Raw genomic sequence first — 17631 nt, forward strand, 5'->3', positions numbered from 1 at the left:
TTATTGGTATTAGCTTGTCCATATTTTTGTCACTTTTTTCTATCCTGGTGTTGGATGGGGGTTCTTGACAGCGTCTATCCTTGATCTCTAATGGAGGCTTACCCAAGGGCAATGCCAATCCACTCCCGACCCGAGAACTTTGGCCCGTGGTATCAGGTTTACCTTTGTTTAGGCTAGCCCTACCCTGGGGCACCCCGCTCTCCTTTGTTATCTCCCTTAGTAATTCCTTTGGCTGTATTATTTTCTCCGATTTTTCAAGAGTCAGGCTTCGTGACTGTTCCTTTTTGTTTTGCTCAGTGGGTGCCCGTATTACGCGTACGTTGGCCGTACTGCCTTCTTCTGGTCTTATCCCTTTGTATGCAATGGTGTTACGTTCCTACCTGGTTTCATGTTTTTGGAAGATGGGCCTGATCTATCTCCTTGGCCTGATCTCTCAAATGTTGTCGATGTCTCAGTCTCTTCTAGTGTATTGTCTAATTTGGCTAGTGATTGTTGTAGTTCTTTGTTTTCTGTAGTATTGTTGTTTAAGTTTTTATTATCTATGTAAACTCGGTCGAGATAGCTTTTTACTGGCAAAAGTAGTTGATAATTTTGGAGTATGGTGCGAACGGACTGTCCAGGAGTAGCGCTAAATTTGAATGATTTCAATGGCGGCCAGTTTCTGGTGGAATATAATCCTTGACCCTGGTCCACTCTGTCGCCGGCATTTTTTTGACCAGATCGTTTCCGGCCAGAAAATTTCCCTTTTTCCGATATTTTCAGGGCCTCTTCGATCTTCGCCCCTTCCCCCAAGACTTCTCGCTCTTCTTTTACAGTCTTTGCGGGTTGGTCTTTAGTGGTTAATACTTCTTCCTATTCTGCCATCGGTTCTTTCAGGGTTCGGTATTGTGTTCTTGCTTCCTTACCGAGGCTAAGATTTCTTTCTTTGAACAGTTTCTCTAGCTCCCCGACCATGGTTCTTACTGTTTCATATTTTTCTCTGGCTGATATATAGCCCCCGGCCTCTTTAGATTGTAGTGGATTGCCTAGGGCTCCACTCTCGGGTTCAACCCGGTGGCATACTGCCTGTCCATGTTGTATGGATGGTCCCGTCTTCCTGCTGGGCCTCCCGTCTCTCCTCATTTCCATGGGCCTCTCTCTCCTGGGTAGCTCTGGTTCTGCCCGAGTCTCTTCCCTATGACTCCGATGACTCTCTCTCTAGAGTCATCGGGGGCGACTGAGCCACCAGCTCGGGTGCTCTTAGGACTTGGGGTTCTTGTGCCGACGTCCCACCCACTTCTTCCCCCATTGAACCTGGCCTGGTAGGCTTAACTGGGGTTATAGGGTCAGACTCAGGTTCTGGGTGTCCCGCTGTGCTTCCGTGGCACCTGGCTGGTTGGTGGCGTCATCGTGCCCTCCCGTAGTACCGTGGTCTACCGAGATAGAACCTTCTCCCTCCAACAGAGCCTCCAGATAACGTCTCCGAAACATATCCGTGTTTGCTGCGGTGGGACGAAGGTCCGTTTCTCCTTGTCGTGTGGGTGGTCGGGGAGGAGCTTCTCTCCTGTTGAATTTTAGGGTGAGCAGCAGCTCCACTAGTTCTTCCCTAAAGCTTCCCTTTTGCCAGTAGCACACCACATGTTGGGTCAACTAGCAGGTTCCCTGGTGGCCGGGGCCCTACCATCAGCCTCCGGGCACGCAAAGTATGGCTTCAGGCGTTCCTCGCTCTGTATGGACACTTGGCCCTGCCTTTCCACCTGGTTGGTATTGTTGGCATGGCACCTGGTGATTGTATAGAGTCCCATGTACCTGGGTTGTAACTTAGGATTCTCTCCCCTTCTCCGCCTTTTGTTCCCCAGTAATACCAGGTCTCCTACCTCAAACAGTGGTGGCTCCTTGTCATCCTCAATCCGGACCTTCATTTGCCGTTCTTGAATGATCTCGTAGGTCTCTTCCAGCCAATTGGCCAATTCTAGGACAAAGGGCTGTACGGCCTGACTGTCTGCTGTAATTGGTTTCGAGAGCTGGTCGGATAGTCGGAGTTCCCTACCCATCATCATGAAATTGGCTGTCTCGCCCGTGGCTGGATGGGGAGTGCCTCGGAAAGTCTTCATTATTTGGGGCAATAGCAGGTCACATTCGGTCGACCCTCGACGTAGGAGTAGGGCTCTCAAAGAGTCTCCTAAACTCTTATTGTTTCTTTCCACAGTACTATTTCCCTGGGGGTGGTACGGGGTTGTTCCCGTCTTGTTGATGTTCTATTATCCACACAACTCGCTCATGAGTTTGGATTCGAACTGGGCCCCTTGATCAGGATGCAACTCCTCGGGTAGGCTAAAGTAGCAGAAAACCCTTTCATCTAGGGCAGTGGCTACCACCGGGGCAGTTGCATCTGGGATCGCTAGGGCATCTTGCCACCTGAAAAAATGGTCGCTAATTACCAGGATCCATTTATTCCCTCTTTCAGTCTCCGGCATTGGTCCCACCAGGTCAACTGCCAACTTCTGCCAAGGTCGTCCGGCATATAACCAGTGCCTACTTTTTGCCACATTGTTCCCACCGGCTTTTGCCACTTGGCAGACCTCACAGGTTTTGATGCGTTGTCGCACATCCGCTTTCAACCTCGGCCAGTACCACTTTAGTAGTAACCTTTTCGCCATCTTTTGTACCCCTGCATGAGCCAATCGATGTGTCTCTCAGGTTACCCGGTTCCGGTCAGCTTTGAGGCATATGGTACACCACCTAGCATGACTGTTTGCAGATAGCCTGAGCTCTAGTATCCTGTTCACTGACAGTCTCATCGCCTCTCGTCTTCTATACAGGATTCAGAGTGCGTGGCTCCCCTGGGTCAATTCCTTCGACGACAGATCCTGGCCGTTCTGTACCGCCCAGTACAACTTGGCCACCTCTCGGTTGCCTTCCATCTGGCTCTGTGCCAGCTGTCGGAAGTTTCTCTCTCCGGGTAGCTTGACGGCTGCTACTGTGTCGGACTCCCCCTTCAGTATTGTTTGTTTGCTAGGACCCCCATCTCTTTCTTCTATCCTTGTGCACTGCTGACAGTCGTCCGAACAGGCTTGTCGGCTTAGTTTGTTAGCGGTTCCATGTTTGACTCCTAGCCGGTGTTCCAACTGATATGTCAATTCCGATAGGATCTCTAGCCATCAGGCCCCCTGAGCCAACGGCTCCCTTCTTTGGCACAGCCATCTCAGGGAGGCATGGTCCGTACGGAGTACAAAATGTTGTCCGTACAGGTACGGCCGGAAATTCTTGACCGCTTTTACCACTGCCAGGAGTTCTTTGCGGGTCACGCAATAATTCTGTTCTGCCAGACTAAGTGTCTTGCTGTAGTAGGCCACTACCGTCTCCCCACCATTCTGGCTCTGAGACAGGACAGCTCCTACCTCCACATTGCTGGCATCGGTGTCCAGAATATATTTGGTCTTAGGATCGGGATACCCTAACACGGGTGCCGTGATCAGGCCACTCCGCAGTGTCTTGAGCGCTAATTGTTTCACTCCGCCGAACTGTCATGGCTTCCCTTTTCCTGTCAAAACAGCGAGGGGTTTGGCGTTAGTGGCATAGTCCTTCAGATATTGTCTATAATATCCCGTGGTTCCCAGGAAGGCCTGTAGTTCCTTTACATTTCAGGGAACTCACCATTCTACCACTGCCTTAACCTTATCCTGGTCCGTGGATACTCCTTCTGGGCTCACCAAATGGCCAAGGTATCTCACCTTTTCCTGGAGGAGCTCGCACTTAGAGGGTTTTAGCTTCAGCCAGGCAGTTGCCAGTCTCTGAAAGACTTCCTCCAAGCAGGCCAGGTGAGTCTCAAAGTCAGGGGCAATGACTATAATGTCATCTAGGTAGAGCAGGAGAGTTTTCCAGTTGAATCTCTGCAGCACCGACTCCATCTGTCTCTAGAAAGTGGCGGGGGTCGATGTCAGGCCAAACGGCAGCACCCTCCACTTCTACAGTCCGCTCCGCGTTGCAAATGCAGACTTCTCCTGTGCCTCCTGATCCAATGGTACTTGCCAGTACCCACTGGTCAGGTCTAGTGTGCTAAAAATTGAATTCCTGCCAGGGCATCTAGGCTCTCGTCAATCCTTGGAATCGGGTAGGCATCCTGTTGGGTTGTGGCATTCAGTTGTCTATAGTCGACGCAGAACCTCCATCCTCCATCCTTTTTTCTTATCATGGCAACCGGAGAACTCCACGCCCCATTGGCAGGCTCGATCAGGCACTTCTCTTATAATTCGTTCACCTGCCTGTCTGCTTCTGCCTCCTTGAGGGGTCCCGACCTGTGAAGAGGTTGTTTAATGGGTCTGGCTCCTTCTATCAGTGGTATGCTATGTTCCACCAGATTAGTTCGCCCTACGTCACCATCGTATCTACTGAATACGTTCTGGTATTTGGCCAATAGGGTGGTTAACTTCGGTCTCTATTGGTCATGTGAACAGCCCTGGATAGCCTGATAGTATAGTTCAACCAGGTGTTCGAGGACTGCTCTCCCGGCTTGCACAGCCGCACACTCCACTCCGGGCGCCTCGGTGTCGGAGTGTTCTCGTTCCGACCAGAGCTTGGTCTGCACATTTTCTTCCCTGATGGCGAGGTATGAGCTTATCACGTGTCCGGCCGCCAGCTCTATGGGGTGATTTTGCAGGTTTAGGCATTGTATGGCCACATCACTTTGGTCCCCGGATTGATTCAGGCTACACGCCACGGGAATGTGTGAGTCGGAGCCCTCTATTATACCCACTGGCACGTAATTTTTGGCTGAGATTCTTCCTGCCACCCTCACTTCCGACAATGGTGGAATGGTGACCTTTTTCTACATATGTACTTTAGACACCATTAGCCTGCTGTACTTGTTCTTGCAGGTGAGCTTTCTGTCCCCTAAAGAGATGATTGATTGGCCGAATTCAGTCTCGCATTTGTGAGAGATAAGGAAGGGCATTCCCAGAATGGCATCCTCACTGATCTGACTCACAATGAAATTGTCTTCAATCGGTACGTCTCGGATCCTTTCCAATAGCCGGATTAGCCCGTAGAACTGCAGCTTGCTCCCGTCCGCCATGAGTCCATACCGGTCATTCTCCTCTAGCTGCGCTTTCACCCTATCTGGCATCCTGTCAAACACCTTTTTGGACAGCAGGTCAGTATTACAGCCGGTGTCTGCGAGGAAAAGCAGGTCTTGTCTTTCTACATTCCTCGGCAGGAAATAGCTCGACTTATGGGGTTTTTCTAAGGCCGCAATCCTTGGTAACCCCTCCACTTCGGTGGCGTCATTATACGCCCCTTTGGAGTCTCTTTTTCGTAGAGGTCCCCGAGGCCTGTCTGGTGGCAGACTCTTTTTGAGCTGGTCCACCAGGCTTCCCTCAGGAATAGTTGGCATTGTGCTCTCTCCGTACCTGCCTGTCGGACCCGACACCGGACTCATGCGTTGGCTTGGGTCTCCCTCCCGGAGAGGGCCGACTTGACTCGGCATTCGTCCCTCCTTTGACACAGATCCCATGGGAGAGTAGGCTCTGTCCAGGCCCTCCTCACCTCTGGATCTGTAACATCCTAGTCTCTGGAGATGCTCAGCTATTGCTGGTTCTTCTTTCGCTCCCGATCCGGAGGGTACAGATCTGTGGAGAGTCTCAGACCCTGCTGAGCTGGCTCTCATTTTCGATCCGCCCTGTCCAGACCTTTAGAAAGAATCAGCGCCTGCTGGGCTTTCTCTCCCCGACTTAGGTCATTCTGTTTCCTGAAGTGCTCAACCGAGGCTAAACTCTCCCTCCATCTCGATCTGTGCTTAGGTCCCCCGAGAGCTCCAGCTGATGCCGAATCTGCTCTCTGTTCTGACCCTTGTGGCCCAGATCCCTTGGAGTTGTTCATTCTAGTCACACTTCCCTCCAGATGCTAGGTATTTTCCGAAGTTCTTAGTAACTCCAAAGTAAACTTTCTGACCTGCCTGGTTACACTCCCAGCACTTGACCACACTATTTTCCTTTGTCATCTGCCGTGGAAGAGGTCGTGGCTGATAGATTGGTTTTTTTCAGGTCAGCCACCTCTTTCGTTAAGTCTCTCATGGTTGTCAGCGGTGCCCCTAGAGGGTCAGGTGTAATCCGGGCCACTACAACCTGCTCTCCGAAGGCCTGCTTCTCCTCGGCCTCCTCAAATTTTTCCGGCTGAACTGCCCTTATTCCGGATCTCATTGGGTGGATCTGCCTAGGAGTCATGTCAGGTCGTATCTGTAGATACTCATTTCCCACTTTCACGGCTACCTCCAGGGTGGGGATGGGTACTGCTAATAGGTGTTTTGTAGGTATATGTTCCCTAACGACCCGCAGAAAGTGTCCACCGCCATCTCCTCCTTCATGCAATCAGATAGTTCCTCAAACGCAATACTCATGAGTTTTTCTATTCGAGTGGCATGCTCAAATAGAGTAGTGTGTTGTTCTTTTCTGAGGCCCTGTAGCTCAGTTCTCGTTTCCTTGGGTGTCATGTCAAACCTTGCTTGGAGGTTGGTAAATGCCGCCTGCAACGTCTGTCCATGTCCACATTTCTTGGCCTGCTTTCTCAGCCTTCCTCGGATGTGTAGTAGGGCGGATCTGGCTCCCCAGTCATTCGCGATGGCTACATAATTGCCCTCTCTGATGAAAGTCTCCACATCACTGCCCCCTTCGTATTCGGGAGCCTTGAATGTCTCTCTGGGAACCGGGGGTCCCTGATTTCTCTGCACCTCATGGTTCACAACCATTCTCTCCAGCGTGTTCGTCAGTCGCTCTAGACCATCTAGTCCTTTCCATTGGGGGACTCCCGATCGTTCTGTGCTGCGAGTGCGCCTGGCCATGCTTGCGGCTTGTTAGTCCTTCTTTTGTGGGTTTATATCAATCCCACTGCTGCCACCAGTGTAAAGGCCTGGCCCCGGTAGCTGAGCCAGCTTTACTGTACTAACAGGCAGGTGTAGCCTGAACTCTGGGCCTCCCCTTTGCCGGGCCTGCCTGACACACTTGGTGGTCAGATCAGTTCGTGGCAGTTACCCAACCTCAGGCTCACTCGGAACCCCAATGCAGCCTGCCTTCTGCATCCCTATCAGTGGCTAGTCTAGGTCCCGGAATAGCTCGCTTTAAGGCTTGATCTCCTATGCTATTGCATTTCCGACCAGGTTTAGTTGTAGCGTAGACCAACCCCTAGCCTTCCTTAGGTATCTCTCAGGCAGTTCTATCCGGAGTCAGACCAGTCCTGGTTAAATTGTCCTCTTTAAGCCACCCAGGCCGGCATAAATGTAATCAGTAAGGTTTCAGTCTATTTATTATCTATAAGCATGAATATGTGTACAATAGCATAAAGCTCTCAACAATCCCACTGAGGTGACTTGTGCCCCTCCTTATATACTGGCACTCTCCGCCTACTCTTGTCAATAAAAGGAGTGTAATGAATCTTATATAATAATACATGGTTTAATTAAGGCATGCATGCGTGACAGGCTTGGCTACAAAATGTTACATAACAAAGACAAGACAAGGTAGGCGTATATAAGGTTATAAGAATAGGACACAGATATTGGTTGATGGTGCCACTCTAACGGTGGCATATATAAGTATAAATGTTCAGTTCTCTACAATATTATAGTAGCTCTGTTGGTTTCCTTGTCCACCACCACTATATCTGGTTGGTTTGCTAGGACATGCTTGTCAGTCTGGATGTAGAAGTCCCAGAGGATCTTAGCGCGGTCATTTTCATTCACCTTACCAGGAGCATCCCACTAGTGTTGTGGTTTATTAAGGCCATATTCATCACATAGACTCCTATACACAACACCTGTGACACGATTATGCCGCTCAGTGTATGAGTTTCCTGCTGGCTGCTTGCATCCACTGATGATGTGTTGGATGATCTCAGGTGCGTTTTTGTACAATCTGCATCTACGATCGTCTCTAGTGTGATAGATTTTTGTTTGGAGTAGCCTTGTTGGGAGCACTTGCTTCTGGGCTGCCATGAGTAGCGACTCTGTATTGGTTACTAGGTTACCTTTGTTTAGCCACATATATGTCTGGTAAAGATCGCCAACCTTAGATATTTGTTGGTGGTAAGCACCATGAAGAGGTTTCGTGTGCCAGTCAATTTTCTCATCATCAGGGCGTAGGTCCGTTGTAAGAGCAGCCGATTGAAATTCAGCTAGCAACTTATCTGAAGTGGCCATGGAAGCTGCATAAGCTTTGATGCTTTGTTTTTCCTCTTTCACTGTCTGCTGTACACTTTCAAGTCCCCTACCGCCATATTTCTTATCGAGATACAATCTAGTAGTGTCAGATTTTGGGTGAAGTGCTCCATGCATGGTCAGCAGTTTACAAATTGTTATATCTGTTTCCTTGATGGCTTCTTCAGTCCACTTTATTATGCCTGCTAGATATCTTATTACTGGCATTGCATAAGCTTTTATTGCCATGATTTGATTCCTGGCATTAAGCTGGCTTCGTAGGATCTGCCGAAGGCGTTTCTTGTATTCGGTGATGGTTTTGTGACGTACCTCGGCTTCGTGGTTGATGTTGCTTTGCATAATCCCCAAGTACTTGTACCGTTTTACAGAGATTTGCCTGTCTGCAGAGCTTTCATTTACTATTGTAAAACCTATATTCAAATGCCGTGGCATTCTATTTTTTAACTTTTCTTTGTGATGGCGTTTAATTAGAGGTGATGTTCAATAAAAGGGGGCGTTCAATTTTTTAACTAGCTGCTCAAGATTTTGGAAAGTTAAATTTCATTCAAGGAGTAACAAATGATAACATAACATCCAACTCAAAATTCTAATTTGTTCAATCTTTATTAGAGAAGGAAATCCACTAGCCGAGGAGCGTACAGCTATTTGCTCTGCTCAACTAAGTGAGTGCGCTCCTTTATATATACAACAACATCACCCATTCCGGCTAATGGCAAACGGTAAGAATACTGGCTAACAAGGTGAATAAACAGGATCGCTAGTTCATTGGGCTGACAAAATTTAAGTGACGATAAGTGATAGCATAACGAGTAAAACAACGATATAATAAAAATGATGTACAATAAAATAAGACAACAATATGAGTAACGACAGCGAGTAAAACAACGATAAAAAGCACAGCACATACAATAAAATAAGAAATGTAATGACATGGGCCGGCGTCCACCACAATCCACTTCTTGAGTATTTCAAATGTTATAATTTGCGATAATTAGCTAACTGATTATTATAATTTTAATATACTGTCACTGAAGCAATTTTTTAAATAAAATGAATAGCTTAATTAGTTCTGATGTCAAATTAGACAAATCAAAAACTTTTGATTTGTCTAATTCCATAGCAACCACCGATATGGGTATAGCTAAATGGCAATTCTGGCTTTATGATTGGTCAGACACAAAAATAAACAAGATCATGTGAAAGAGTGGGGTTGAATGCACTGTAAACCACTGTTTACTAAAATAGTGATGGTGAGTCATATAATAGCGTGAAGCGCACGTAACGCGCTATTGTGAACAATAGAATTACCGCACGATTGTACATTCTGACGGCCGGGGTCACAAATATAAAATTCTCTAAAGCATAATGTTCCCTTGTCAGAGCTAATAATTGCAAAGTCAAAATTAAAGTATTTACTTTTGTTTCCTATAAGCACATAAACCAATTCTTTAATTCACCTAAATATATGGAGTTTTGCACTCAATAGTAGCAAATGGAAGCTTTTGAGGTGACAAATTGATTAGGTTAAAAATCTTTTAGGCTGTAAGGAGTTTAATGTATTAAGTTTTCTACCCAGATATCAACCATTCCATAATTGTTTTTGAGTTTAAAGACCAACAAGAGCTATCCAATTAAAAGTGTATTATACCTTCTAACTTTATCGATTAATCAAACAAATAACTACAAGACAAACTAAAAATCGTTGTGATTTAATTGCACTTGTCATACTTTTATTATGTTTATGCTAAAATATTACAAATGAAATTATAACTAACTACCGTAACGTTCCTGTTGTAAGCGTACTTGAGTAACTGTATCTTCTGTAACTTTTAACTTGGCTAGATAAGTCCTTAAACGTTGTTCAAACCGTCTAGAATGCATTCTATATAATGCTTCTATAGGTCAACTGTAAATGCATTCTGTAAAGGTCAAATAACATCTTATATAGTAGTATATAACATGTTAGTTGCATTTTTGCTAATATGTTGTATTTTGGATAGCAGATTTAGAGTGACTTACAGCTAAATATATTTGTATAAGTACATAACTGCATAAGTACATGTAGTTTAAGTGTTTAGTTAGTTTTATTTAGTTAGAATTTTAGTTCTACCAATTATTCTGTATATCTATAACAACAAACCAAAATGTTTCATTTTGTTAATGTGAAAGAGCGTGTGTGGGTGTTTCAGTGTAAGTCTCCATTAGCCTGCGTGAATAGTATGCGTTTCACATTTGTCTGCCGATTTCTACACGACTTGATATGCATATGCTTTAAGGCTCACATACTCGCCAGGTTGCCAAAATTAATTGGATTCAAAACTCTATGTCAGAGCTGGGAAAAGTGCGGCTCTTTGCAATTCTTTCGCGGCTTTTTCAACTTTGTGAAAATTCAAATTATTTTCATGTTTATAAAAATATCCTTATAATATTCTGCACAAAACTACATGCATTGTGACATATTAGGCTTATTTGAAAGTTCACTATTACTGCGTTATATATATAGCCTACACATGCATCATGAGTCATAATTCATGACATCATGTGCATGTAGCTTTCTGATGTAATAACGCCCGTTGCTGACCTAATGATGACAAAGTTAAACTGCTCCAGAAAGGTTCACCAGGAAGTCATTTCATCAATATTTTATAATGTTGGCTTATATAAGATGGTGTGTCTTAGATGAAAGTGTCATTTGCAATTAAAGAATAGAAAAAAACATTATATTATTATGCTTTATTATTTATCTTGAGGTGTTGACTGATGTTGTAAAAAAAGAATCAAGGAGATTGACCCACCAGAAGCTAAGATATGGCCAGCCAAACACAGGTATACCTAATAACAAATCAGAGGAAAAACTCTTCGAAAATCCCAAGAATTGTGACAGATGAAATCAACTTATTGAACATGTGCCGGAGTTGCACACCCTTACCGCCATTACGTATACTGATTGTTTTAGGCTACGAGATGTGAAATGCTTCTCGCGATAGTAAAGAATTTGCAGACTAGCTCTGGTTTCTCAGAAAAACCAAGCAGACATTGTGTGGTAAAGGCAGATTTTCATTATTGAGCCTCAAATTTTAACTCGATTTTCCTGGATATGCTCCAAAAATTCTCTGTTCAACGAACGGCGCGTGTATAGTCTATATTATACAATATCCGTGATTTGCAGTTTGTTTAGAACAGTGGCTCTTAAGCTTTTTGCCCCATTCCCTCTTTTCCAAACCTAAAGGCATAAATCTCCTCCTCCCAACTCCTTCAAATAATGCACTGCAACTAGATAGTGAGCTTTATTTACATATATAACTTATATACATATATACCTGTATATATGCATTTATTATAGTCACATTTACACGGAATATTAAAAATATATGTATATTGAAACTCAATATACAATCAAACATGGATAACTCGAACTTCACAGAACCTAGCGAAAGTGTTCAAATTATCAGAGCGTTCAAGTTATCAGAGCATTGTCACAAATTCATATATTTACTTATTTATTAGTAGATACATGTACATATACAAACTATAATATAAATCAAAAGCACAAATGGCTTGTTTCAAATTAAAGGCTTCTAATGTAAAGTTTAAAACGTTTATATCAAAAGGTATAGAGATTTTTCGATCACTTGAGATTGGTTTGTTGTTTGAGGTGATGTTGTTTCCAGGACGTTTTTTAGATTGACATTGGCAAAACTTGATCGTTGTTGAAATGCTCAAAAGAAAAGACATCTTTTTCTTTTGAGCGTTTTACCCACGATCAATTTTGCCGATTTTTCTTGAAGTTTATGCAAAGATACCTCATTTTACCTGGGATTCGTTAAGAGCAACACTCCGAGGCAGTTCAATTAAAGGTTTTACGAGGTTTCACGGTACATTGTATATCACTCAGGCTTTTTGAATAGATAATTATTAAATGTACACACGTATTCTGTGTTTAGGTCAAATGATGAATAGTTTTTTTAGCTAAGACAACGTATACATTTAATTACAACAATTTTTTAGACGTTTTAAACATTCAACCTTCCGACGTTGATTCAACACGGAATCAACGTCCGAAAACTATTCATCGTTTTACCTAAACACAGAATACATGTACGTTCAATAAGTATCCATTCAAAAAGCGTGAGTGATAGAGTGATATACAATGTATCGTAAAACCTCGTAAAACCTCTAATTGAACTGCCTCGGAGTGTTGCTCTTAATGAATACCACTTTCCTTGCTTCCGAAGGGCGATCGCTAAGCGGATGTTTGGTATAAATCAATTTTCACCAAACCTTTAGAAAAGTCGTTGACAAAAATATTTTGCCGATGGTGGTAATAACGACGCTTATGAATTACGAAAAGTTGAGGTTTACCTCTATGACTTGGAATAAAGTGATTTTCTAAAGCGATAACAACCGTTTTGGTAGCCGTTGAGCAAAAAACAGTTCGAGTTGACAGTGTTGAGCTCGAGTTATCTATAGCAATTTATCATTACGTGGGAACGGACCAAAGAAACCGTTCAAATTAACCATGTGTTCGAGCTATCCGAAAGCGAGTTACCCATGTTTGACTGTATCTATCATTGTAAGATAGTCAGCAGACTAGTGCAATTTCTGTGTTTGTTTTGAGCTGACCAGAGTGTTGATGTTATGAGTTGTTGTAGATAGGGCACACCGTAGGTCAGCTTCTACTTCCAGGCGGTTTCCAGATTTGCTCTTTATGGTTAGCATTGCAGAAAATGCTGACTCACAAAGATATGTGGAAGCAAATGGTATGAGCATCTTGGAAGTGGCCAGGCTTATGTTGGGATACAATCTTTGGGGCTGAACTCAGAAGTGCTCTATTGATAGCTCCTTGAAATCATCTTTTAATGCATAGTTGTTTGTCAGCTCCAAAAATTCTCCTGAAGCTGTTCCGGAATCTCGTGGACATTGCGCCTGAAAGGGTCTCGGGTCAGGCTCATCAATTGTTCGGTCCTAGGATGTAACTTTGGAAAATATCTCTCAAAATCTGCTAGCAAACTGTTCAAGTAATGCTTTATGTCGGTTAGCAAAGAAGCGGAAAGAGCTTTCTTGTCAACTAATGAATGCAGAACTGGTAAAGAAACTCTTACATTCCCAGTAGCTAGTCTTTCTACCCAGAGTTTGAGCTTGTCCTTGAATGCATTGATATTATCCGTTATATTCAACACATTTCTGTCTCTACCTTGCATCTTTGTGTTCACTTCATTGATTGAACCAAAAATGTCAACCAGGTAAGCAAGACACTGATGGAAGCCTTCCACCTGCATTGAAGCCAGTAGTTTGGGTTTGTTACGAGCTTTCAAGAACTTATTGACCTCTGCTCGTAGATTGAAGAAACGCAGAAGCTTGCTACCCTTTGATATCCATCGAACTTCGGTGGGAAACAATAGTGATGAGTGCACAGCACCCATATCTTTGCATAACTTGTGGAAGAGACGCTTTTGCAAGGCAGAGCCTTTGATAAAGTTTACTACTTAAATCACTGAAAAAAAGTGTTCCTGCAATCCTTTGGGAAGAGTTTTTGCTGCTAGCGCTAGTCTGTGAATGAAGAAATGGGTATTCACTAAAGGATTCTTTTCTTTTACCAACTGTACAAATCCAGCACAACAGCCAAGCATGGCTAGAGCACCATCAGTGCAAACTCTAATTAGTTTGCCCCAGTCCAGATTTTCATTGCTAAAGAAGTCGGAAACCAGGTTCATAACATCAGCAACTGTGGTGGTCTCTGTAGAGGACTGCAGAACAGAAATTCTTCCTTAATTGTCTCTCTGTGTACATAGCGTGCAAACACCATCAGCTGTGAAATGCTAGCAATATCAGTGAACTCATCAAGTAGAATGGCGAACATGGGAGATGACTTGATTTTTTCAATTACTTGCCTCTTTATGTTCACAGACATATCATCGATCCTCAATTTCACTGTGCTGTCTGAGAGGGATAAATCAGCTATCTTTTGAGTGGCTGTGTCTCTGAGAATAATCTTAGTACACTCCAGCAGACAAGTTTTAACTAATGCTTCACCAATGGTGTGTGGCTTCTTATCTCTGGCGATATGGTAAGACAGAGCATAGGATGCCTCGGTAATGGCCTGCGCTTGGATATGAAATCTGCCAGTGGAATCCAGTTTTGCCCACTTGAGTTCTCTCTCCTTAGCTTCAAAGAACGGCTTTGATTTATCCATCTGTTCTGCATGTTTATTTTTTAGGTGTTGCTTAAGTTTATGTGGTTTCATGGAGTTGTTAGCGAGCACTTTCATGCACAAACACATTGTGGTACTTCAATGCCGCTTTTAATCAGACAAGTGAAACCATAGTTAAGGTAAGAATTATCATATGTTCGTCTTTTTGTCTTTGGCATTTCTAACACCTACAATATGGGATATGCAATCAAAATATTTGAATATTTTCAATATCTACATGAGCAAAACATCATATATATGTTAGGCTACAAAGCAAATTGTCAAAATGTTATACGTTTACGCAAACCGAATCGGTAACTGAACAATTAATATTGCAGGTATGTATATGCATGTAGTGTAGCAATCCTTACCTTTTTCCAGTTTTAGATCTTGGCTTTGTTGAAATTACTGAAATTTATTCACTCCTCGCCGCCCTTTAAATAAGAAATATCGGTGCCACGAAAATCCCCTTTGGCAAAGTGCCAAATTCCCCCCTAAAATCCCAAAATTCTCTTCTGGGAGGGAATTCTCCTCTGGTTAAGAACCACTGGTTTAGAATAAGAAATGGGAATGTGAAATTTTGTTCATTCATCATCTTTCTACTGTGTACCTACTGCAGCATTCAGTTGATTTGCATGATTATCGTCACTATTAACAGACTGTAAGCTCACTACAGCCATAATTTTAAAAATAATAACTTGACCGTGCTGCTCTTGCTGTAAGAAAAGAAAACGATAACTTTTGATTTGATTCTTCTATTTATCTATTATCTTATCTATGATTATTTTTATGATTAAATTAAAAAATTATTTTTTATGATTAATATAATAATCATAATGCATATTATACTAAATAATAATATAACTGTGTATAGAATAAATGATGTAACTAATATAATTTGTAGAAAATTTTAAATGATAACCGAGAATGATGATTGCTTTAATTGATTCCATTTATTAGCTATAGATAAAAAAATCTGAACAGTGCTAAAGATGAGTCTGAATAGGGAAGCTAAGTGGGAGAACAACAAAACTGAGCTGAACTAGCAAAATAGCGAAATATTGCGAAATAATAGATGCGTGTAATTATTTCGTGGTAAAACTAATCTACAAGTCGGAGGGACTGTTTTGGAATTCTCAGAGCAATGATTGCTAGGCCCGATTTGATTGCTCTATACTTCCAACAATTAAACCAATTAAAACGCTGTGATTGTTATAGGAGAGCGCATTAGTTGGCTTAATTGACCAATGGCCTACAAGTCGATTTCGTACGTCATATATTGATGCTAATATGAAGATTACCAAAACACTTATGTCTTTTGGTAAACCTGTGTTTGGCTGGCTATATCAGCTTCTGGTTGGTCAATCTCCTTGATTCTTTTTTTAGAACATCAGTCAATACCTCAAGATAAATAATAAAGCATAATAATATTATGCTTTCTCTATTCTTTAAGCCAATTAATGCAGTGGGGGTAGCAATGGCATCTTCAACAAAAGAAACTATTTCCACAGTTACGATGGGAGTCTCACAAAGTTAGCGAAATAGAAGCAAATCTACAAGAGAATTCTAGGATGAGTGGACCCTGGCATATGCGTTCATCATTAGGCATGGCAAATCGCAATGGCTATTGTGCCAGGAAACAATCTCCGCTAACAAGAAGATGAACATCAAACGGCATCATGGAACGAAGCACACAGTGTTTAGTGCAACATTTTTACGGGGATTATTAGCTAGACACCTAAAGCTAGATAAACTTAAAAAAATACTAACTTCTTCAGAAAATATGCTAGTTTTATTCACTGCTGCTGATAAACGGGCTACAGAAGCTTCCCTACAAGTGTCAAAGATTCTAGCAAAAGCAATGCTTCCCTATTTTCATGCTGAGATTGTAAAAGCATGCATGGTTGAGGCTGTGCAAACACTTTTGCCAGATAAGCGTGATGTGATTGGTAAAGTCAAGGCAATACCACTTTTTAGGAAAACTGCCACTGGGATGTAAGAACAACTGTAATCCTAGTAAGCATTGGGGCACTGGGCGCAATAACACCGGCGCATAAAATGTGGTTTGCTCAAATACCAACAGCAATCAACTCAGGTGAGTTGCAGAAAAATGCGCTATTGGGAACAGCTATAATCTTGAGGCGAGTGCTCAAACTCCCAGGTCTCTGGTAAGATACCCAAGTTAGAGCAGAAATTACCACCCATACGGGTTAACTGGGGTGAGGAAACAATTTTTCATATATGAATATTATCAAGTGCAAGTTGAGATCAACTTTGGCCCAAGATCACTTGTGTCAGCTCCTAAGAAAAGCATACTGCGGCAGGGTGCCAGACTACAAGAGATAAAAAGCAGCTGTTAATAATTCCGGGTATCTCACTAAACTTTAAGTTATACAAAACCCTTTAGGCTCACCTCAACATTATTCAATGTTATTGTAAAAGTATTTTAATAAACTAATTTAATCACAATATCACTACCAAACTTGTATTATCAGTATGAAATGTTATACTGATACACAAATAATGGGGCTCCCAAAAATTTTGCCACTTTGAAATATTGCTTTTTGAGAAAAAACTTTGCCCACCCCTGCTTTATGTGTTTCATGAGAACCAGCTTGTTAAGCACCAACCTGATGCATGTGTGTGCCTTAAAAACAAGTCATAGCAATGACAATCATTCATCAAGGTGAAAAATGTTTCAATTCTGGACAACTTTGTGTTGTTCGCTCCTGAGTTGGTAGGTAAAACATATATTCAAAGACTCTCCTAAAGAATTTGGAAAATTTTATTTTTATAAAGAAGCACTTTAGTTTGTAAAATTACTCTCAAATAACTGTACTAAGGTCATAGAGCTTTTGGTATCTAAAATGCTGGTATGTGCAACCTGATAATTTGATGATATGTCAGCTAAACTCCCAGTCTATATATTTACATCAATGCCCTGATCATACTGGTAGGGTTGGACACAAAAACAAAACTACAGAGAAAAACCACATAGCTTTTCACAATAGACTTTCTTGATATTGTTTTAGAACAAATATAGAAAAATTTATAAAGACAGACAACCTGGGCTCAATGTGTTACCTCTATGTGTTACCTATTGGCTTATTTGAAAAAAATAAAATGCCTGTTCTGAGCAACACTTGACTCAAATGGCAATTTTATAGCTTTCGTTAGATAAATGTGCTCTGATGAATCTCATTAGAAATTCAAAAATGCACTTTCACAGAAATTATGGATAAGTCCCTCAAGGAAG

At 42.5% G+C, this 17631-nt stretch overlaps 3 protein-coding genes across 3 annotated transcripts; all 3 read right to left on the minus strand.

The window, feature by feature from the left end:
- Positions 1-1317: 1317 nt before the first annotated feature.
- LOC137406913 (uncharacterized) lies at positions 1318-2093 on the minus strand. The gene is made up of 2 exons (XM_068093516.1): positions 1678-2093; positions 1318-1543 (listed from the first exon to the last, which is right to left on the minus strand). Exons 1-2 carry the CDS (start codon positions 2091-2093, stop codon positions 1318-1320), a joined length of 642 nt encoding a protein of 213 aa, XP_067949617.1.
- Positions 2094-13059: 10966 nt separating this feature from the next.
- Positions 13060-13608, minus strand: LOC137406914 (protein FAM200A-like). The gene has a single exon (XM_068093517.1). The coding sequence runs from the start codon at positions 13606-13608 to the stop codon at positions 13060-13062; it is 549 nt and encodes a 182-aa protein (XP_067949618.1).
- Positions 13609-13895: 287 nt separating this feature from the next.
- On the minus strand, positions 13896-14465 carry LOC137406915 (protein FAM200C-like). Its single transcript, XM_068093518.1, has one exon. The coding sequence runs from the start codon at positions 14463-14465 to the stop codon at positions 13896-13898; it is 570 nt and encodes a 189-aa protein (XP_067949619.1).
- Between the last annotated feature and the right edge of the window lie 3166 nt (positions 14466-17631).

This window comes from Watersipora subatra, chromosome 10 (assembly GCF_963576615.1).
Source record: "Watersipora subatra chromosome 10, tzWatSuba1.1, whole genome shotgun sequence".
Lineage (NCBI taxonomy): Eukaryota > Metazoa > Bryozoa > Gymnolaemata > Cheilostomatida > Watersiporidae > Watersipora > Watersipora subatra.